Consider the following 24254-nt stretch of genomic DNA (forward strand, 5'->3'; position numbering starts at 1 on the left):
GAAAAGCTTCTCTACAGTTAAGAAGACAACAACCAAAGCAAATAGACAATCTTCAGAATGGGAAAAGATATTTGCATATTATGAATCAGACAAAACCTTGATAAGTAGGAGCTACAGAGAACTCAAGTTAATCAATAAAAAGAGACCCAACAATCTCATGTATCACTTGGCAAGAGACATGAATAGAACTAAAGAAGACAGATGAATGGCTGACAAAACATATGAAAAAAATGCTCATCATCCCTAATCATCAGAGAAATGCAAATCTAAACCACTCTGAGATATCACCTAACCCCAGTGAGAATAGCCCAGTCTCAAAGCTGCAGATGATGGCATGGATGTGGAGAGACGGGAACACTTTTACGCTGTTGGTGGGACTGCAAAGTAATACAAACGTTTTGGAATGACATATGGAGAATCGTGAAAGAATTCAAATTAGACCTCTCATTGATCCTGCAAGCCCATTACTAAGCATTTACCCAGAGTGGGGGGGAAATCCTTTTATCTCAAGAACATTTGCACTAGACTGTTTATCACAGCTCAATTTACAATGGCCAAAATAAGGAAACAGCCTCAATGCCCACCAATCCAGAAATGGTTAATAAACTGTGTCATAGTATATCGTAAAATACTATTCAGCCATTAAAAAAGATGGAGACTTTACATCTTTTGTATTCATCTGAATGGAGGTGGAACTCATTCTTCTTAGAAAAGCATCACAAGAATGGAGAAGCAAGAATCCAATGTACTCAATTCTAATATGAAGGCAGTAGATGAGCTTATACAAGGCAGAGGGGTAGGAGAATGAGCAAGTGGGGATGGGGAGGTGGGAGGAGATTAGAATTTCATGGTGTATGGGACACCTCTTGGGGGCAGGACACAATTATAAGAGGGACTTTGTCTAACAAATGCAATCAGTGTAACCTCATTCTTTGTATCCTCAATGAATCCCAAACAATAAAAAAAATAACAAAATAAAATACTAATAATTTCCTATGCTGATATAAAACTTTCTCTAAATGATAAGAATAACTCATTGAACCTAAACTGTTTGTGCAAACAATGCAGTTTATACTAAGCACCTGCCTTCCTTCTGGGATTCTGGATTGCTGGTAAGTGGTAGGTAGAGAGTCCCTATGTGACCAGTCCCCAAAACACTCTGGGCACTGAGTCTCTAATGACCTTTTCCAAAAGACAGCATTTTATACATGTGGTGCTAGTGGAATTAAGCACACTCTGTGTGACTCCATTGGCAGAAGCCTCTTTGAAAGACCTGGCGTTCTCTAGACTTTGGTACATGTGCCTCTTCCTTTTGTTCTTTTTGCTTTGTATCCTTTCACTCTAATAAATATTATCTGGGAGTACAACTATTTTCTGAGATCTTTAGTTCCTCTTAGAAAACCACTGAACCTGGGGTGGTCTTGGGGTCCCTGGACATAACAGTCAAGAAATCTACCTGGTCTTAACAGTTGAAAGTAATCAAGAAGAACAGCACATAAAAAGTTTCCATAATGTGGTAGTAAATTGAATATGAAAATAAAGCCCATCCTTTATCATAACCTCTGAAGTATATAACCTCTGCCATGAAATCCCTTTACTACTTACGTGACTGGTCTGTAGATCTCCTTAACACCAATGAACTGAAGTTGTTCCATAATGTCTGGAATACTTGCACATCGAGTAAGATTAATTCTTGGATAATAAAGAAGGTATGAGAGACACATTTCACTCCTGGTGCTGAGTCCTCCCTGAAAATAGGGATATTTTATCTAACAATGTACATGTTCCATCAATTCTCACACTTAAAACACATTAAGTCATTATTGTCATACAGTTCCTTCCAATACTAAAATTGAATAAATCTTAAAGCTGAAAAATAATAACTTAAATGACAATTCAGCTTTTATAAAGGTAGTGACACATTTAAAAATTAACAGAATTATTTCCACCTTTTTAAATGCTGCCTTTCTTAAATAACCTAATGATCTTATTAAAATTCTTATTAATTTCTCACCATAATGAATATTTCAGAGAATCATGACAATGTTTGGCTAACATAATACCAATTAATCAGTTTGACATAATTTTTTCCTGATTAAACTAAAATTTCTATAATCTTATCTTCATGTGTATAAAAATTAGCAGCTGCATACCACAAGAGAAAGAGGTTTCATTGTTTGGATCCACTGGTAGCCAGTTGTCTACTAACATTTAGGGGGGAAAAAAATCAAAGATCCTTAAAAGAACAGGATCCAGAATTACTATAACATATCCACCATGTCTCATTTTAAATCAAAAAGAATTAAACAAAAAAATAAACAGGAAACTGTAATCTGTACTCAAGGGGGGGAGGGAGTCAATATAAATGGATTGTGACAAGATGCAGATGTTAGATTTAGCAGACAAAGACTTGAAAGCAGATATAAATATTTTGAAGCTGTTTAAAAATGTGCAAAGAGTTAAAGAAAAATATGTTTAAGTCATTAAAGGAAAATAAGTTAAAAATTAGTTAACAAATAGGAAATGACACTAGAGAAAGGAAAACCATGTAAAAATAGAAATTTTAGAACTGAGAGGTACCAAAACTGAATAAAAAGTTCATGAGATGAGCTTAACAGCAGTTTGAGATGACTAAAGAAAAAACTTAGTGAACTTAAAGATTAATCAGTAGAAATTACCTCATTCAAATAATCAACAGAAAAAAAGACTAAAGAAAAGTAAAAACACCTTGGAGATCTGTGGGATAATATTAAATGTTCTAATGTGTATGCCTAACATACAGGCATGTCTACATGTATGTTGTAAACATGTAACTGGATTTTCAGAATGAAGAAAGAAAGGAAAAGGTAGAAAAAATATCTGAGGAAGTAATGGCTAAAATCATCCCAAATTTAATGAAAACATTAACTTACAGATCCAAGAAGCTCAACAAATACCAAAGATAAATAAAAAAAGAGCCATACCTAGACACATCATAGTCATACTGCTGAAAGCCAAAGACAAAGAGAAAATCTTGAAAGAAGCAAGAGAAAAATGGCACATCATACACAGGTGAACAATGATACGACTGACAGCTGACGTTTCATCATAAATGATGGAGGTAAGAAAAAGATATTAGAGCTGTATATTTCAGTGCTGTAGGAAAAAGAGAAACTGCCAACCAAGAATTTGTACTAGCAAATCTATCCTTCAAAAATGAAGGTGAAAAACATGAGTGGTATTGCTCATGGCTATACATCAATGTAGTGCCTAATATACAATGATTTTATGAATTTCAACAACATGATGTCTTGCACCTGGTAAGCAAGAGAGAATTTAGGCAAAGGCAAAAGCTAGTCCACAAGTAAGGTTACAACTGATAACTCAGCAATATTATATTTAATCTATTGTTGAACTAGGATGGCTATGTAGCATTGTACCAAATTATAGTTAGAAATCTGGACCTTTATAACTTTTTAACAACTGGTCATTGGGTGCTGACTGACTGACTGGAGAAGATATAAATTTAGATGAATCATTCTCTGATATCAAGGGCAATTTCCAATGAGGGACATAGCTGTGAACCCTCATCTTATCATCTGATATTCCCAATGGCTGGGGTTGGCTGTGTTAGCCCTGAGAAGAGCATCAGGGTTGTGCATAAAAACACTCACTACAATAATAACTTGTTATGTCTCTGGTGAAATATTATATACAAACAAAAATTATATATAAGTCATGACAAAAAAATAAAGTCAACACAAGTGCACTGACTACCTGCTGTGTGCCTGGCTTCAATTCCTCTGCTTCCCATTGTTTATCTTTATATTGCTTCTCATTACACTTTATATTTAGTAAATTGAAGTGTACATCCCTAAACAATACATTGTTTAATTTAGTATGTTCTTAAACTTTACATTCTTATTATTACACTACATACGTTCTACTGCAAACAAACTCCTCTATTTAGTCCAACAGTATTTGTTCTTCTGATTTCATTCTTGTAATATATGCAGTTTTAATTCATTAATTTTTACAACTACATTTTATTTCATTTTACAAATATATGATAATGTATTTGTTTGTTCTCCCTCTGACGATTATTTGAGCTCTTTCTAGTTTTTTTGTTCCTGTGTTATGACATAATACTATGAATATTTTATATATTTCTTTCTGGAAATTCATTCCACAAAAGTAACCCCACAGTTAAATCTACATAGGAATGGGACTAAGTAGACATATATAAGAATTTCTAACTTTTTCTAGATAACGCCATATTTCTCCCCAAAGTCGTTTTACAAATTTACACTCCCACTAACAATTTATGAGTATTCCAGTTTTTGCACAATGAAAATGAAATTTTTAATATTGCCAAACTGGTAAACATAAAATATGCTTTACATTTGCATGGCCCTAGTTTTAAACAAAATTGAGTACCTTATATTCACATTCATGTAAGAGTTATCTATTTGGGCTTTTATTTCTCTGAAATGTTTGTGTCCTATGTTCTTTTTCTATTGTGTCTTTGCCATTACTTATTTATGGAATTTATATTATAAAAACTACATATTACTCTTCTGCTTATGTATTGCAAATTTTTTTTTTTTACAATTTGTCTTTTCCCTTTCTTTTTTTTTTTTTTTTTGTAGAGACTGAGTCTCACTTTATGGCCCTCGGTAGAGTGCCGTAGCATCACACAGCTCACAGCAACCTCCAACTCCTGGACTTAAGGCGATTCTCTTGCCTCAGCCTCCCGAGCAGCTGGGACTACAGGCACCTGCCACAACGCCCGGCTATTTTTTGGTTGCAGTTTGGCCGGGGCCGGGTTTGAACCCGCCACCCTCGGTATATGGGGCCGGCGCCTTACCGACTGAGCCATAGGCGCCGCCCGTCTTTTCCCTTTCTTAATAGTGTCTTTTGGTAACCAAGAGCTTTAAGGTTTGCAAATTCATCAATCTGTACTTATATTTTATGCTTTTTATGTTTTGGTCAGGAAATTCTTAACTACTCCAAGTTTGGAAACAAATATTAAAATATTTTTCTTACAATGTTTTTAAAATTTTTTATTGTCATTTAAATATTTAGTATGTTTGGAATTGATTTTTATGTATTGTATGAGATGCAGACTCAATTTTATTTTTGCTGTATCAATATTCAGTTGTTCCAGCATCTTTATTTGAATGTTGTGTCCATCATAAACCAAATTTTTATATAGGACTGATAGATCTGTTTCTAAGATCCCTATTGTGTTCTAGACTCCATTTATGATGTATTAATCATCATAGCTTTAAGATAAGCCTTCATATCTAGAAGTTGTTTCCCATCTTGTTCTCTTTAGTTGGATTTTGCTTAATTTTAACTTCTTGCTCTTTCATGTATATTTGAAAACAATAAAATGTTTATAAAATTGAAAAATTAGGAGAAATATCTTTGCAGACTTGGCTAGAAGAAAGATTTCCTAGTGAGGATATCAAACCTCCAAATTATAAAATCTCTCTGAATTTTTTTCCTGCACTATCAAATGTATGGACCAATTTGTATAGAAGGATTTTCTTCATTTTACTGAGCCTGTTTATTCGTGAACATGATATATCTTAATTTCTTTAGGCATTCTTTAATGTCTTGCATTAAACATTTACAATATTATCCATAGAGCTCAAATCCATCTAATGTTAGATTTTATTTCTATATAATTTAAAATTTTAAATTGTGTTTTCTTCAGATAGTTCTTACATATGAAATGCAATTAATTTTAGATATTATCAATTGTGGGAGGATTTCGATATAAAGAATTATAGTATTTGTGAATATGTTTTGCCTCTTCATTTTTTCTTTCTGAATCTTATATCTCATTTCCTGTGCAATGTTGAATAAAAACAGTGAAAAAAATGTGGTACTCTTCCTAATTTTAGAGAAATAATGCTACTATTTCATACAGTTAATATTTGCTATACATTTTTCATAGCTAACTTTTATCTAGTTAAAACAATCCCCTCATATTTCAGGTTTTCTAAATGCCTTTCCCTCTCTAATGAACTTAAATTTCATGAAAGCTTTTTCTGGCCCTATCGAGGTGATCATCTGTCTTTCTCCTTTAATCTCTCAGTGTAATGGGTAATTACATTAACATATTATCTAATTTAAATAAAGTTTACTTTCTTAGCTAACCCCAAATTGGTCCTAACATTATATTTGTATATAATGCAGAATTTAGTTTATTAATAATTTGGCAAAGATATTCCACCAAGTGCATCTGACTGGCCTCTTTTATACGATCCTTGTGAAAGTTTAGTTTTAAAATAATATAAACTTCATAAAATGAGTTAGAGGAAGGCGTTCTTTCTTTTTCTGGAAGAGACTAATGTATAAATTGTCCACTTCTTGAATGCTTGTTAGAACTCCCCGATAAATCTGTTGAGACCAGATTTCTTTTTAAATCAGAGGCCCTAAGTCATGCAGTTCATTCTTCCTTGAGAAATTTGTATTTATCTAAGCCAGACTCAGGCAGTTAATGACTAATGCATCGACTAGTTCATGAACAGCTATCTTAGTCTTTTAGCTTTTCTTCACCAGATATTTTTAAAAGGTCATAGCAACTATTACTATGATACTATTAGTTAATTTGAAGTCTGATAAAATAGTTAAACAGCCCTAATTTTATTTTTATGATACCTAATACTAAAGACTCAGAAATTTTGTTTCCCCCTGAAAATGATTTTTACTCTTTTTCTTCTAAAATAAAGTTTATTTCTCCCTGTCCATAAATGAACTCTAATAATAATAATAAAAGTTCTCTTACCCAAGTCATCTCGGCTCTATCTTTTGTGTTGTAGCGACACTCAGTGATTAGGCTATCTCCCTAAAAGATAAAGGTAAAGGTTTTCAGACTTATACTTCATACTATTCTTTTTGTCGAATATATTTATAGGGCAAAAGTTAATATTTGTTCTATGAATGGATACATCAAGAGATTTGATTCAGGAAAAGACTTTCAATTTATTTAATTCTAGGTTTGCCAGTAAAATAAGCAAATACACAAATAAGCCTCCCAGTGTTTGGGCCAGATTCTACAATATTCTAGCTGGATGCCCTCCTCAAGCAATTGAATAAACTGGGCACAATTTGTTCATCAAAAAAATTATTAAAAGTACCACTTATGGCTTGGCGCCTGTAGCTAGGGCGCCAGCCACATACACAGGCACTGGTGGGTTCGAACCTGGCCTGGGCCTGCCAAACAACAATGACAACTACAACAAAAAAATAGCCAGGCATTGTGGCAGGCACCTGTAGTCCCAGCTAGTCAGAAGGCTGAGACAAGAGAATCGCTTAAGCCCTAGAGTTTGAGGTTGTTGTGAGCTGTGATGCCACAGCCCTCTACTGAGGGTGACATAGTGAGATTCTGTCTCAAAAAAAAAAAAAAAGTCACTTATTTTTACAATGCTGTTGAGAGGAGATTAAATAACATAATGCACGTTCAGTCCTTGGCAGAGAATAAATACTTAATAAATGTTAGCCATAGATAGTAGTTATTGTAATGACCTCCTCATTTACATTATTTTCTTTAAAACTCTTTAGTTATGTCTATACTTCCTTAGAACAGAGTTTCGAGGCAAATTAATAGTAACTTATTTCTCTTGTGTTCTCCTACCTTTTAAACATTACAGTACATGTGAAAAATGATAGTATTTTTATGGCTCCCAACTTAGGTAGGAATGAAACTGCTCATGGTCCAGAGCAGACAGTCATCCCGGGGCTGCAGCCCTTGGATTTGTCCTCCTTGATCAAATCCCCAGAGGGCCCAGAGATCAGAATCTCAACACGTTTATACCCTAAGCACAGTACAGTTAGGAAGCTCTGAGATAACACTGTTTGGAAAGCCCCAAGATGGCATAATAGAGTCTAATCCTTAAGAACTTTGACAAGATCACTGTTTCTAAATCTTCATCTTTCTAGTCTCAGAGCGAAGCAAATAATTTGTGTAAGAAATACAGAGACAAAGCTGCAGATTGAAGGGCTAGGCGTTAGAGCAGAGAGCGTCCCTCTTGTCTTCATAACTTCCTTGTGCTTTTCAACAGTCTCTTTACATCATACTGTGCTATGCCTTTTGATGGTTCGTCCTATCTAAAAATCCTGTCCTCACCGTCATGTAGAAAAGATATTGCTGTTATTGTCATTTCATAAACAGCATAAGAATCTGACTTTTAATAGTAAAATATGAGTGGGAAATCATGTGACTATTGAGCTTAATGATCATGGACTAAAAAAAAAAATGAGAAAACAAAGAATTATAAAAGTTTATTAGCTGGGCACGATAGCTCACACCTATAATCCTAGCACACTGGGGAGCCAAGGCAGGTAGATTGCCTGAGCTCAGGAGTTCGAGATCAGCCTGAGTTAAAACAGGACCCCCCAAAAAAGAAAACAAAAAAAAAGCGGGGCCCATCTCTACTAAAAACAGAAAAACTAGCCAGGTACTGTGGTGGGCACCTGTAGTCCCAGCTACTCAGGAGGCTGAATAAAGAAGAGTTCTTGAGCCCAAGAGTTTGAGGTTGCTGTAAGCTGTGGTGATTGTACCCAGGGCAACAGAGTGAGATTCTATCTAAAAAAAAAAAAAAAAAAAAAAAAAACTTTTTAAAAGGATTCATTATTGTAAGGCGTAAGATTCTCTTCTAAGCTTCACCATCACCTTAACTATTGTTTCAAGCTGGATCACGCAGCACGGTATAATTAGCTACTACATCCAAATACTTTTATTAAATGAGAGGATTATCCTTTTATTCATTTGTACTGAAATGAAACTTGTAAAAAAAAAATCCTGTCTCTTCAAGATAGCATAAAGAAAGCTCTGATTTTACCTTCACCAGAATTGTAACCCAAAAGATTGCTAGCTGGAACATCAAGAGAAAACAGAGTAATGTTCAGTGCTCAGAAGCTGAGTTTTTTGTTTTTGAGGCTTATTTATTTACTGAATCAACCACTTGAATTGCCCCTGGCGATAATAAAGAAAATGAGTTTCAAATTTGGAAGACAGTTCAAAGACATTGCGTCTGGGTTGTGCAACACTCTCATGGTTGGTTTTAAGAATACACACACGAGGAACCATTCACTTCACCAGTGGAAACCGTGCTACACTCAGCACTGACACGTCTCATGACTTCCGCAATATTAAATGAAAAAGAACGAAAACATGCGCATACTGGTAAGATTGTTTGTTCTTCCTTTAGATACTGAAACTCCTGGAAATTGAAGTCAAAACTGTCATCATAGGCAAGTAATTTCATTTCCTTCCCTTTTCGAAAATGACGCAGCCTGATGCCTCTGCCAGCCAGGTGAGCGTGGAGCAGAACAGCAAACACGTGGATTCCACTGGGCTTCTCGGCTTTCAGAGCCTGCAGGGGAAGCCGAGGAAGACCCGATTAGCCCAAACAAGTGCATGTTCAGACATTTCACCTTCAAGCACACTCGGAGGGACGACTGAGAAGGTAACTGAAGCAATGTAAGTGATTGCTTAGCTGCCAAACATTTTGAATTGGATTATTCCATTTTCTTTCTGTGAAGCAACGTTTGTTGGCAGAAAAGAAAGGGCCTGGATGCTTATCAGTCCCATCCTAAGTGCTGTCTTATTTTTTCTCCTTTTAGAAAGTAAAAAGGCAGTCAACACTCCTGGCATAAAGATTCCAGTATGTCAGTAACCTGAAAATCCAAACTCTCAAAAGAAGGAATTTCCCCCACTTTTCTAGGTAAGAAAGCCAAAGTGAGTCAATGGAGCTAAATGAGTCACCCACGTTCTTACAGCTACCTGTTTCCCCGAAAATAAGACATCCTCCTAAAATAAGACCTACTTACAGGAAAGATAAGACATCCCCTGAAAATAAGACCTAGCGCATCTTTGGGAGCACATCTTAAAATAAGACACTGTCTTATTTTCGGGGAAACAGGGTAGTAAATGATTCTATGGCAATTTGAATCATGGTCTAAATAACTCAAAAGAGCATAATCTTTCCACTTCACCAGTCTGCCATGCTGTCCATAAACACAGTATCTTCTAATATGTAAAGAATATAATCCATGTCGAAATATTTTCATTAAAAGACTAGCTGAAAATGTTCATTATTAAATACTTACACTTGCTTTTCTCTTATCCAATATGTATTAATATTTTTATATTAGTTGTTCTTGCTCTTTGGTGAAAGAAGGGAAGAAAACTATAGAGTAGAGAAAAATGAAAATGAACGAGATGGATAAAAGGTAAAGCAGAGAAAGGAAAAAGAAACTACACAAAGGTAGCAATTACAAAAGATGAAGTGAAATGTCAATAACAACAAATAAATGAGGTAGGAGTGGGTAGAAACCCCCCTGCAAGGTAATCATGTCTTCAGAATTCTACTCTTGCAGCCTTCGTGGTTTAAAAAATCAGTCAAGCAAGACATGATTGCAAGAGGGACTTTGCCTAACAAATGCAATCAGTGTAACCTGGTTTCTTGTACCCTCAATGAATCCCCAACAATAAAAAAATAAATAAATAAAAAATCAGTCAAATGTCCTGCTAAAATTGCAGCAAGGGTTTCCCAGTGCACTGACAAGAAAAGGATCAATAATAAACAAGCACAGACTGGTTCACACCATGTCGCCTAAGAGCCCTGATGCAGTTCTGTGACTCAGATGCCTCATACCTCTTCTAGGCATTCCAGAGTGCAGTGACCCTCAGACCGGAACTCAGGCATCCCTGGGGGAATGGTATGAAAGAGGCTAACCCAGAGGCCAGCCTCAATCACCCCAGCATCGTATGTCCTTATATCCGTTGTGTGAAATAACCTCAGCCCAGAATTATCTATTAAGCCTGGAACAAAAGCATATAATTAAAAATGAGTTTGGATTCTTTTTTTTTTTTTTTGTAGAGACAGAGTCTCACTTTATGGCCCTTGGTAGAGTGCCATGGCCTCACACAGCTCACAGCAACCTCCAACTCTTGGGCTTAAGAGATTCTCTTGCCTCAGCCTCCTGAGCAGCTGGGACTACAGGCGCCCGCCACAACGCCCGGCTAGAGTTTGGATTCTTAAAAAGTGTTCATATTCAGTTGAAATGGGTTTGTTAATTTTCTTTAAGCTTAACTCTGATAAGGCAAAGGAATATAAACAGACAGTAGGGCAGGCAGAGGACAAGGTCCTGCTTCACAGAAAGAATTAAAAGATAAGTAGCCACATTGCCTGCAACCCTCGTGGACTCCCACAGTATACCGCGGGAGAGGTGTTCTCCAGCTGTTGTATTTCACAAGTATTTACCATGAAGGCAGAATGAAAATTCTAAAATCATTCATTATAAAATAGAATAACTCAATAGAAGCTTTATTTTATATTGTTTTGAGGTGAAATTCAATAGCATTTACCTACAGGTAAAAACACCCTTGGTCTAGAAACCATGTGTCGATGAAGAAAACCAATGAAGATTAACTTTCTTTATAGCCTGTCACCATTCTCTTAATAAGACATACTTCTTGCTATGACATATTTATTATAAGGAGGGAGAGTATGAACCCCAAACACTGCATAAATCCATGAAATTAATTGACTTTGGTATTTGACTCCACTGTATCAAACTCTTCAATTGCTTCCCTTTGCCTTTAGGATGAAGACAAAAAAAAATCCTTAACATGGCCTACGAGGCCTTAGATGGTCTGGTTCAGTCTTCATCCCCAGGCTCATCAGTGTCTTTCTTCACTGAACACCCAATCTATTAACATCTCCAGTCACCATATGAACAGTTTTATTCCTTGATCAAAACTTTTCTAGGCTCGCCGCCCACAGCACAGTGGTTACAGTGCCATCCACATACACCGAAGTTGGTGGGTTGGAACCCAGCTAGGGCCAGCTAAAACAACAATGACAACTGCAATAAAAAATAGCCGGGCATTGTGGTGGGCGCCTGTAGTCCCAGCTACTTGGGAGGTTGAGACAAAAGAATCCCTTAAACCCAAGTGTTGGTGGTTGCTGTGAGTTGTGATGCCACGGCACTCTACCAAGGGTGACATAGTGGGACTCTGTCTCAAGAAAAAAAGAAAACTTTTCTAGACCATCCTATCACCACACACCCCTGGCTAGATTAGGTCACCAGTTAAATACTCTTATAGTGTCAGGCTCCTCTCCTTTGGATCAACTGGCACATTTATATAATTTTATATTAATGGTGTGATTATTTGATTATTTTTTACTCACACTGAATATAATTTCCATAATGGTAGGAACAGTTTTTATTTTTCACTCACATTATATTGTCAAGCTCAGGTCTGGCACTTAGTGGTGCTCGGTATTGGCTGAATCACTGCACGAATGAATGTAAAGGTAATACCTTGGAGTTGGTTCTGTTGGTAATTTCATAATAAATCTATTAATTTTGGAGCTTTGAGATATTATATAAGTAAATTCAGAAATTAAATGTATATCTTTAACACCTTTTCAGTTCAATATCGTATTACACAATGTCGCTGAATAAGTATTTCTTCAGTATATTTACGACTTGCCTATCATAAGTAAATGCTTAATATTTTTAGGGTTGTAAATGGTAGCTTTTTCATATGTGCATTTAGAAAGAAAATGTTTCATAATTACCAGGAGATTAACCTTCTGTTAGGTAGTATGCAAGTGTTTTTTTTAAGATTGGTGACGCGTGTGCTCATTTGCCTGGTTTTATGCTGGTGAATACCTATTGTTGCAGTGTCATTATGAATAGTACCCTCTTTCCCTTCAAAAAGTATCCTAATTTGGATGAAAAATTATAGGTTAATTATTTCTAACAATGGCTGCTCTTTTGTTTCAATTCAGTTAAATAGGAGGGTCATAAAACTTTTTAAAAGTCACAGGTAAAATGCATGAAGAATAAACTCACCTTCCTCGTATGTCGGATTGTCGTAATGGACCTCCAAGAGCACATAGTGTGGATCTAACGGGGTGCCAAGGGATAATCCAACATGAGGTGGATAGGAAAAACCCTAAATGTAGAAAATGCCATGAGACTGTATCATAGGAAAGTCACTGAGAGCTCTACTCCACTCAAAACCCAACCACTGTCAAGATATTTCGAACTTCTCCAACTCCATTCATCTAGAATCCTTTCCTATGGAAATAGAAATAAGCTACCTTCATATCAAAAATAGTACCTAAATCTTTACTTCTAAGTGTCAGAATCACATTGGTAGGGAAGAACATGACCAACTAATTATGTTACATCTCCGTAATTATTAGCCCCACCTCTCCACCAATGGCCCAGGCAAAAATCACAGTCTCACAGGTGAGGAACGCATCGGGCATGTTAGGGTGGTAGCACTCATGGCCAGAGTCTAGAACGCTGTCGTTGAAGTTGCTGCTGCACTGATAGAGCAGGATGTGGTGGACCAGACTCTCGTGGCCCCTCTGTATCACCGGCTCAATCTGCATGAACATAATGAGAGGGACGATGCAATAAATAAAACCGCCCTGCCACATCCCACAAGAAGCAGGAAAATAACATAAATGATTATTGGTTTTTCAAAGGAATATTCTTCTCAATGATGTAAAGGTTATGCGCTCTGAGTATAATTTGTTCTAGAGATGACAACAATGGTAATGATAATGATAACAATGTCAATAACAAAGATAAGATGACCATTTATTCCAAGAATCCCAGGACTTTGCTAATTTTCTTTTCATTTGTTTTTTAATTCACTTTGTCTCTGTTGCCCATTCCGGAGGGCAACTATTTGAAAATCTGCATGTTCTCTTCCAGGCTTTGCTTACCTTGCCTTGCTCTTCTTCCCTCTTACTTTTATTTCTCCACATAGAAAAAAGAAGTCAAGGCTACAGGAACAAAGTCTCTCAGTATTCCTTTCTTCCCCCTTAAAATCATATCTTTGCTTAGACCTACTGGAGGTGAGAGGCAACGTCTCATTCATCTTTCCAGCTACATGGTGCTGAACACGAAGCAGGGCTCAATAATGGCTACATTTTATTTTAGCAATTAAGATCAAATCCTACTAACAGGCATTACTTTTAGTCACCCTAAAGTTTCAGCCATGGGACCAAAATTTAAGTTTTCTGTGCCATGTCATACTAACAGGTGAAGTGTACAAGGTGTCTGTGTGTTTTGTGTGGCTTCAGAGTTAGATCGAAATTATCAGGCACGGATTTAGTCTTGTCATTTTGTTTACGCTTTGGGGAAGACAATTCAGTTTATTAAACGTTTCATGTAACTGCACCCAAGTTTTGCCAAGCTGGAAACTTGGATCTTTTCTGTGTAGTGAGTTTTTAATTCTAGTTTCCATAACCTGGAGATCAGACTGTTGCTTTCGCATGATGTATGTAGTGTCTCATGACTGGAGTTTGCTTTGTTTTATAGTATCTGTACTCCTTGTATTTTTCAAGAGCTATTTTGTGAACAGATGATGTATTTCTCCATTGAAAACACAATAAAAAAAAAGCAAAAAAAAATCCTACTAACAACTTTATTATTACAATTTAGAAGAGAAAATAAAAGATAATTAGTGATGTGCTCCTGTGATATCACTTAAATTAGGACAGAGAAACTCGAAAGCTATTCAAATAAAATGGGCAGTAAAGGTGGTCTTGATGTGGAAAGCATGATCCATGTGGATTCTGTAAGTTCCCTTCATAACACTGGCCCACTTCAGTCCAGGAAGTTAAGAACCAACTCAGAATGAGCTAAGAACATCCTACCATCTCAGAGATCCTAAATCCAGACAAATGGGAGCCCTGTACCCCCCTGTACTAAAGTCTAGGTGGGCTTTACGTGTTGCCATCAGGAACAAGGTTCTTTTTTGTTTTTCAAAAAAGATTAAGTTCCTTAATCTTTCTTTCAACTGATAAAGAAGACATGGTATGCTCCTTAATTTTCAAGTTTAGCTGCCTTAGAGTTCATTAACTCCTCTACTTTTAGTCCTAACTACTCAAATGTAGCCACTGCATTTTGGAACCCCTGTTTGCTTTCTACTCGAAACATGCATATTTAGTTAAAGTTTTTACAGCTATTTTCTCCTAGGGCTTTCCATTTCCCATTTTCCCCCCATACTTTTCTCTTTTCTGTGGGAAAAATCTAAGCAGCCAAATGGGAAAAGGGTATGTAGTGGGTAAACGTCTAAATGGGTGGCCAAGGAATCCCAACTTTTAAATCCAGTTCTCTTTTCTGTTACACAGTGAGTCATGCCACACCTAAACCATACAAACATTTTTGACATCATAGTCATGTAAATAACACTGCACATGGTTTTGTCTGCACTTGTCTCATCTCTAAAAGGTCGTAAGCCCTGAAGGCAGAAACTTTTCTATTTTTCTTGAAAATGGCAGTATTGTTCATGCATGGTTGTGTAATAAACAATGACTGCACAGAAGTGTAACCCAGAATTTCTATTAGAATTTAGTTTCTACATCTAGTCTCAGCTTTCTTGCATGAGTTGACTTAGCAAAAATCTCACGTTTGCCTGAGTATCAGCCATGAAAAGACAGAGACTATACATATTTTTGTATTTACTTGGATAGAGTTAAACATATTCTTCTTAGTAAAGTGTCACAAGAATGGAAAAGCAAGTATCCAATGTACTCAATACTAATATGAAACCAATAGAAAAACAACTACACACCCACACGAGAGAAAAACACAAGTATACACAAGTGGGGTGAGAGGGAAGGAGGGCGAGGGCAAAGGAGAAGAGGAGGGGGACAGGTGAGCTCTCACCTTACATGCACATACAAGGGCATACAGCACACCCCGGGATGAAGGGCTTAACCACAAGCTGAATTTTACCTTAGAAACCCAAGCAAGGCAACCTAATTATTTGTCCCCTCCTTTTAATCTGAAATAAAAAAATTATCATAAATAAATAAAATACTTCTGATAAAAATAAGGCTGTAATGAATCAGTACAGCAAGGAGTGGCAGTTAATAAGTGTCCCTTATTTTTGTTACATCACACATGTTATTGTCACAAAGTGGAAATGCCAAAAGTTGCTTCTACTCAGAAAATTATAGGAATTGTTAAAGAAGCTCGTGGCTATATGAAGTGGTCAGATATAGATATACTGGTGTTTATGAGACTAGAATGAACATTTCACACAGTATGGCTTGTAGTGTGCTTATACACATGTGAAGAAATACAAAGCAGGGCACATGGAAGGAAGTGGCAAGATGAGAACATGGAACAGATCCACGTGCAGACATATCAAACCGCGTCATTGATCCTTGTCTCCTTGGACCGAAGGTGGTGGATATTACAGACCCAGAAAAGATGTGAAGCCCATATGCCTACCTTCATATGGAAATAGAAGCCAGGCGAGAAGGGCTGGGCAGCTGTAGGTTGTTAGCGGAGGTGCATAGTAAGGAGCAGGCCAGAACCAGAGCACAGAGGAAAAAGAGAGGGGAAGTTTTCAACTTAAAGGATTTTTTTTTTTTAAGAGTAAAGCAGTCCCTTCAGTTAGACCAAGCACCTGGAGCTTTGGAGTACACTTGAGATGTCTTTGCAGTGAAAAAATAAAAGAACAACAACAAACAGCTGCTAAAGTATAATCAAAACTAAGGTGGAAATTAACATTGACCATAAAACCAGCCTTTGCAAGTACTGCTTTTCCCGCCCCTTCATCTCTTCTTAGCCTCCTTACCCAAGTCAAATGTGCCAAACATCGGCCTTGCCATACACAGAATGCTTAGTAACTACTTATTGAAATATAATAAATGGGCCAGGCACGGTGTCTCATGCCTGTAATCCCAGCACTCTGAGAGGTGGGATGTGGGTGGATTGCTTGAGCTCAGGAGTTCAAGACCAGCCAGAGCAAGAGTGAGACCTTGTCTCTACTAAAAAAAAAAAAAAAAAAAAAAAAAACCCACCACCCATTGTGGTGGGTGCCTGTAGGCCCAGCTACTAAGGAAGCTGAGGCATGATCACCTGAGTGCAAGAGTTTGAGGTTGCTGTGAGCTATGATGACACCACAGCACTCAACTCCAGGGTGACAGAGTAAGGCTCTGTCTCAAAAAAATACCCTTTCAATGGAGCCAACATCAGTGAAGCTGAATCATTAAATTCTTTTGCCTTTAGCTTCTCAGTTATCTCAGCTCCAGTGACCTCCACAGCCTGCTTCAGCAACTGCCTCCCGTCACCACACCCCATGACTGGGGTGCCCACGACTGCCCACGACTGTACTACCTCTGAAATTCTCCTTCTGGGCCTTTCTTTCCCAGTTAACTCCTTCAATAATTCCAGTCGCTCAACCCACCCTTTCCACCCAGGAGGCCGAGATTCGCTCACCAGCACCCTCACACCTGACCCAGAAGCTCAGAACTGTGGATCACTCTGTAATTTTCCATTTCTCATCCTCTACTGAGGGCTCTGAAGACATATTTTCATATCAGGCCTCAGAGTTCATAACTCACACATTTGCCTCAGCATATCAAGTGTTCTTTTATTCTCCTCGTGTTCTGCTCCTTTCCCTAACGTAGCTATTCCAAAACCTTTCTCAATCTGTGCATGCCCTCTAATCAGCTCTTGACATATGACTCGGTTATTTTGGTGAGAGAAGAAATAATTTCCATCCACTCTGTAGGTGCACAAGGGCAGAGATGAGGATGGAATTTGATGCACAGTACCCAACATGAACGCAAAATCGTAAATATCAGCAACCTGTTCTGTATCTTCACTTAAAACAATGTACAAAGTAATGAAATGATTCAAAAAAACCACACTGGGGACATCTGATTCTAGTCAACTTGATTCATATAAAGTGGGAGGAGACATGGAGACCAAAGGACTAAGTCCTGTGGTGTGACAAAAAAAAATTCTAAGTTCTGCAGTGCTTAGAACTTAGAACCAAGAATCCATTTCAGAATAGAAGACAAGAGAATCTTAGGGAAACAGTGTGTTATCCTTCTGTTCTTGAAGGAGCACAATCCTTGACAAAACTGCTTTCGGCAGCACCTACCCTGAAAACGGATTCAGTTCAGAAAGCACTTTTTTGGAAAGCCATTGAGCATTGGCAAACTTAAGAATCCAATGTTTTTGCAGACTTCAAATACCCAAGTACCTAATAGCCAATAGTGCTTGCTGAAAGAAATCTATGTTTTGCACAATTTTCTAGTACCACATTGAAGAGTGTTCCTCAAAGTTCATGTCCATCTGGAACCTCAGAATGTGACCTTGCTTGGAAATAGGGTCTTTGCAGATGCAATTCATTGAGATGTGTTCACATGGGATTAGGGTGAGCCCTAAATCGAATGGCAAGTGTCTTTATAAAAGAAAGGAGAGAGAGATTCAGGCACAGAGACACACAGAAGGCAGATGGCCATGTGAAGATGATGGCAGAGGCTGGTGTCATGCTGCACAGCCAGGCACACCAGAAGTCTCCAGAATCTGGAATAGGTGAGGAAGGATTCTCCCTGAGAAGTTTTGTAGGGAGCCTGCCCCTATCCACACCTCAATTTCAGAATTCTGGTCTCCAAAGCTGTGAGAGAACAAATGTCTGCTGATTCAAACTACCCAGTTATCACAGCAGCCCCGGGAAGCTACAACACCCTCAATTTTCTATCCTAACCTAAAAATCTGAAGAATGATACATTCATACATGCGTGTTATTGTCTCTGCATTGTTTATGACACAGACTCATCACGAACAGATGGTTCCCTCATATGACTGAGGTTAAATAGGTTTACGTGTAGCTAAATACATGTGTGCCTTGCTTATTTGTTAATTTAGAAATAAAAAGGCAGGAAGTACCTTTCTTGTCTTAATATACGAAGCTCTATGTGAGAAACACAGGGAGGTTATTAGAGCTCTTGTGGGCAATTTTCCCATACTCATCCTTCCAATTCTACACACTGAAGATGTGGCTCCTTGCTTGTTGAAACATGAGAGGATGAGTGTAGCACAGCTCTCCAGAAACAATTCACAACTCAATAAATTAAAAGTTAGAACAAAAGGGGAGAGGTGATAGTTGGAATCTCTAATGGGCTGGAAATTTCCTAAATCCCCATCACTTTTCTTCCTGCCCATTCTTGTTCCTGGCACCCTGCTGTACTTACCCACTCGAGGCCAGGCTGCTGCCCACGTAAAAGCCCATAATGTGTCTCTGAGAAGAGTTACCCAAAGGTCAGCCAGCTCCAAGGCGATGCGCTACCTGTGGGCTGCCAGAACTGGCAGCAGAGATGGGTGATTATAGGACCGTGCTGACACGCTCATGTGACAGTGGGGGGACAGAGGTGTCTGTCCCCCTCTCTCCCCTCCTGCTGCATCCTCATCTCCTCATCCCTGATGAGGAGACTCCTTTATCCCACCAATATATCCAAGTTCTGAGAGGCAACCAAAATGAGCCATGGACTGGCATGTTCTCCACTCTGAAGACGGTCAGGGCTCAAAGCAAAGCCTGAATTGCTGATGCGGTGTCAAGGGCCTGCAGCATGAATGTGTCAGCAAAAGCCCAGGAGGTGATGGCAATAAGAGGTCAGTGGGATAGAGACAAAGAAATGAGACAGAAGAGGCTCTTGGGAAATAATTCACCGCTTTCTACAATCCCGAATTCTCACAGCAACTACCATCTTCTTATAGAACCTTGCCCTGCCAGCCATAATTGGCCCTTTCAGGATGGGTGCCCAGCCCATCTTGCAATCTTCCAAACTGTGAAAAAGAATCCATCTTTCTCAAGAATTGGAGACTGTGAGGAAGAAATTTCTCAGCACATGGAAGAAGCTGGCCAACAGTGAGCAGAGGTAAAGTCAGCATACACAGAGGTACTGGAGACAAGACCAGACAGGCTTCCCGAGTGCGAGTACCTCAGTTAAGTTGTTTTTTAATCCAGTTGTATCCCTGCCATTCTGTGGTTTATTTAGTCAACCCTTTCTTCTTAATTAATAAGTCATACGTTCCTCCATTTTTCCAAAACTAGTTCAAAACTAGTTCAACTTGAGCTTGTTACTTGCGAACAAAAAGTCCTGACTGAGGGTCAAATATAAGTATGTGTCATCTTCATCACCACGTATGTGAATTCATGCATGTGCTACAGAAAAGTGTCTTTTTGTTTTAGGACATTTTGTCAGATAAAACTATTTTGCTTTTGTTTTACTCTGCCAGAATATTTATTATTCTTAGCTGGATATGGGTATGTTTAAAACAAAGTTACTTCAGTAAATGTCCTTGAAGAGTGATATTGGGGTGAGGTGGGAAGCACCCCCTCTAATATATACAAATGAGTTTCTCCCTTGTTCACTGGTTTCTGAATTTCCACATAGGAAGTTAGCATTAAGGCTTTTTTTTTTGCAGTTTTTGGCCGGGGCTGGGTTCGAACCCACCACCTCCCATATATGGGGCCAGCGCCCCACTCCTTGAGCCACGGGTGCCGTGCTCTAGCATTAAGGCTTTTTTACTTGACGAATGTGCAAGTACCCTTAAAAGAGGTAACATATTATGATTTACTGTCATTTATTCTTTAATGAATTGTTTAGCCAAACACTTCATGTATCATAAAACACACCAAACAAAACAGAAAATTACCTTTAAAAAAGTTTATAACACAGCATGCTTTGTGTATATACTTGCCTTTGGAATTTAGTAGATTATTGACAAACTTTAAGGTAAGCTTCCGGCCTTATGTTAGCACACATATTAATTTTCAATTAATTGCATTATTCAATAAGCCAGAGATCATCTATACCTCTATGAAACTATAAATTAACACATATGTGGCCAGCAAGAAGTAGTGGTCTCTTAGAGGTCTGTACCATTAACCAGCTATGCAACATGCCGTGTTTAAGTTACACCACACTAGTTGTTTTTTCCATCCGGGTCTCATCTGGATACAGATTAGATGGATATACACTAACAAAATCCTCAAAACAACCTTATGAGATTAGCTAACGGAATTATTCCACTGTTTATAGAGAAAGAAAGTAGAGCGCATATAAGTTAAAAAAGCTTCCCAGTTATTGGAGCCCAGGTTTGACTCTGGTGGTCTGGATCGGGAATGTGCTCCCAGCTGCCACACTGACAGACGTGTTAGAAGGTAGAAGATGGGGCCGTGTCAATGCTCTACCACGATCACTTTAGGTGCCTTTTCTGTGCACCCATCAGCCAGATTCTGTTCTAGGTGCCTCATTTCTAACCACTTGTACCTGTGACTTTCCTCAGAGGACTGATCTTGCAGAGAGCAAATGCTGGAAAACATACACTCCTCTGGGCCAGGTGAAAGGTAAGGGTAACTTCTAGCAACCTTGTCTCTGATGGGACACGTGCTCCATGGGTTTAGGTTGAGGTTAGGACTGAAAGTGAATCACACCCTTACTCAGATTCTAATAACCTAGCCTTACTCTTCCCTCCAGCCCCCACTTAATATTTTTTCCTTGCACTTCCTTAATAAATCAACTACACATAAATCCATGTCCCAAGGGACTACATCTGGGAACCCAATCTAAGACAAGTAACATAATGGAAAGGCATTTTGTGGACCACGTTTTCTTGCATTTGAGTCTTGTTTTATTATTAAATACTTTATACTCTTGTTTCCTAGCTATTTAACTTCTCTTTAGCTCAGTCTCTTTATCAGCAAATCAGGGATAATGAGGCTTCTTATAAGATTACTTGAAAATTAAGTGGCTGATACATATAAAGCAACAGGCACATTGTAGGTGCTTAAACAATAATACTAGTGTCATTATTATTATAAGTTAGACTCTGAGTTTTTAAATAAATTTTAACATTGTACCCGCATAATAAAATGGATAAATCTATACAAGTAATTCATGCACAAGTTGCCACATTTCGAAATCTAATTTAAGGCTTGTATGTTGCAAATAGTCAGGCAAAAAAATGTTGGCAAAATCTGTAATCACATGAAATATATATTTCTCTGTATCATCTCAGTTTGTTAAGGATTTGATTTTCTTATTTATATGTATGAGACTGTATGTTATCCAAAGATCTTTTTTTCTAATATGCAATCTCTTTTCTCCAAATGTAGGAAACTTTACATTGACAGGTGTATTTATGTAGGTTTGTTATCACTTTGAGCTAAAATATTTTCTCAAGAGATGTTTCTAACTCAATCATCCACTTAACAAACCCAACAGCCCCCCCCAAAAGTCCACCTTTATCTGTCTATTGTATGTTTTTTGATAGGTGTTAAGGGAGGAAACAAGAATGAATCAACCATGAATCTAATAATCATAAGATTCATATTCTAGAACAGTAGGAAGCAAAGGCCAGAGAATGACAATTTGGGGGTATTTTCTAGTATCAATTCTTCCAGAAGACTTTTCCTATCAGGATCCTGAATTTGAGTGAATTATTCTTGGCTAAGAATAATCTACAGCTCCCTTCAGTGGCCTAACTCTAATTACGTAATCACATCCTAGACATGAACTGAAATTGGTCCAATCAAATAGAAACCGTAGACTTTTACATGATGACATGGTGGCTAATAGCTATTCTCTTCTTTCCCCTGGATGTGAAAGAATGTGTAGAACCCCAAGAGATTGTGCTGCCATTTCTCTATCATAAGAGAAACCACCCAAAGATAAAGATGATCCAACATCAAGGGCGAACTCAAAATGCAGCTATACCTCTGTATCATGAACCTCTACACTAAGCGTTTTGCTTCAAATAAATCCAAGCAACACATGGTTGAAATAAGAATGGATTTGATGCTGATAGTAATTGTCAATGACAATTATTTTCTTCAATCACCCTTGTTTCCTCTCCCTCTTCAGAAAAAAAGCTGAGGTCCCTACTCAAATCTGGATTAAGTTGGGAGCTTTGTTAATCCAGACTCATAGAAAAAAAAAAAAGAGTTACCAAAACAATAATAACTAAGAGCTGAGCCTGATTCTATTATATATTTGAAAACCAATTTTTTTCAAAAGAACATTGAATATTTCAAACATGCTAAAACAATATGACTCATCCTATTTCCTCTTTCCCATCTTCAAAATGTTCTTCAATTTACTTTTCAGTAATATCATCTTAATCCACATCTCTTATCTATCTCATGTGAATTATCCCACTAGCCACCTACTTACATTCTTGGATGTTCCTATGGTCTGAATGTGTCCCCTAAAATTCATATGTTGAAATGTAATCACCAATATGATAGTATTAAAAGGTGAGGACTTTAAGAGGTGATTAGCCATGAAAATGGAGTCCTCATGTGTGAGATTCCGTCTCTCAAAAAGAGCTTGATAGAATGGATTCATTCTCTTTCCCTTCCACCTTCTATCATGTAAAGACATCTTGGAAGCAGACAGTAACCTTCATCAGAGGCTGGTGCCCTGATTTTGGACTTTGCAGCCTTGAGAACCATAAGAAATAGATTTCTTTCATTATACATAATGCAACATAAAAAGACTAAGACAGATGTTTAGAAACTTACCTTCTGAATAATACTCCAGATCTCAGCCAGATACTCTTCCAAAATCATTCCTTTCACCTTGTTAATCTGACCAATAATATACAATAGCTCCCACCCATCCTGTAGCTCATAAAGCTAATACTTCTTTTTCTGACATTCAGGGACCACTGTCACCAGCTGCATGTTACCCTCACAGGCCCATATGCATAAATTCCTGAAGAGACCCTCTCCCTTTGTATATCAGGTTCACTCTTATTATTCATGCTGTTTTTTCCTGTCCGGTAAGTCACTATTATTCAACTTTGCTTATTTAAAACCTATTCATTTTTGAAAGCCAAGGTTTTGTTTTCCCTGGATGCCATCTGATTATTTTGGCACACGTTTGTCTTGTTTCTCTGAAATTCTGTCAGAAGGCAGTACTGTGTGGTAGCTTGAAGCCATAGACTTGGTTTGGAATCCAAGATCTGTCACTTTTAGCTGTTGTAACCTGAAGCAAATTACTTAACCCTACTGAAATTCAGTTTCTTTATTTATAAAAGAGAAATACTGATCAACTTTTAATTCATTATAAAAAAATAAAGGAAAAATGTGTGATGTGTCTAGCACATAATTTGTAATAAACATTACTTGAACATTGTACTCAGTTTTTTACCAATTATCACATACATAATTATTTTTTGAAGGCAATTATTTCACACATGAATATATTTTTCTCCTTAGTTGGGATAGCAACTGACTGTTTTACTACTTTCTGCCAATTCATTACATGGACCCAACTTTTATAAAGCTTTTCTTATTTGTGTGTGCAGGTGTGTATAATTAAGAAAATATAACATGAAGTCTTGATCTTGCAAGTTACCTTTTAACATGCTATTACTTACATCTCTACAAGTTAAATGATAAATTTAATTTT

General features: G+C 37.5%; 1 protein-coding gene across 1 annotated transcript in view; it reads right to left on the reverse strand.

Moving 5' to 3' along the window:
* Positions 1-24254, reverse strand: part of MOXD1 (monooxygenase DBH like 1) — a 104305-nt gene that overhangs the window by 21617 nt on the left and 58434 nt on the right. The window contains exons 5-10 of the mRNA XM_053592533.1: positions 13224-13403; positions 12862-12964; positions 10653-10819; positions 9177-9368; positions 6779-6838; positions 1606-1748 (exon numbers count right to left, since the gene is read on the reverse strand). Coding sequence (XP_053448508.1) covers positions 1606-1748; positions 6779-6838; positions 9177-9368; positions 10653-10819; positions 12862-12964; positions 13224-13403 — 845 coding nt within the window. The remainder of the gene's footprint in view (positions 1-1605; positions 1749-6778; positions 6839-9176; positions 9369-10652; positions 10820-12861; positions 12965-13223; positions 13404-24254) is intronic.

The sequence above is a fragment of the Nycticebus coucang genome, chromosome 5 (assembly GCF_027406575.1).
Source record: "Nycticebus coucang isolate mNycCou1 chromosome 5, mNycCou1.pri, whole genome shotgun sequence".
Lineage (NCBI taxonomy): Eukaryota > Metazoa > Chordata > Mammalia > Primates > Lorisidae > Nycticebus > Nycticebus coucang.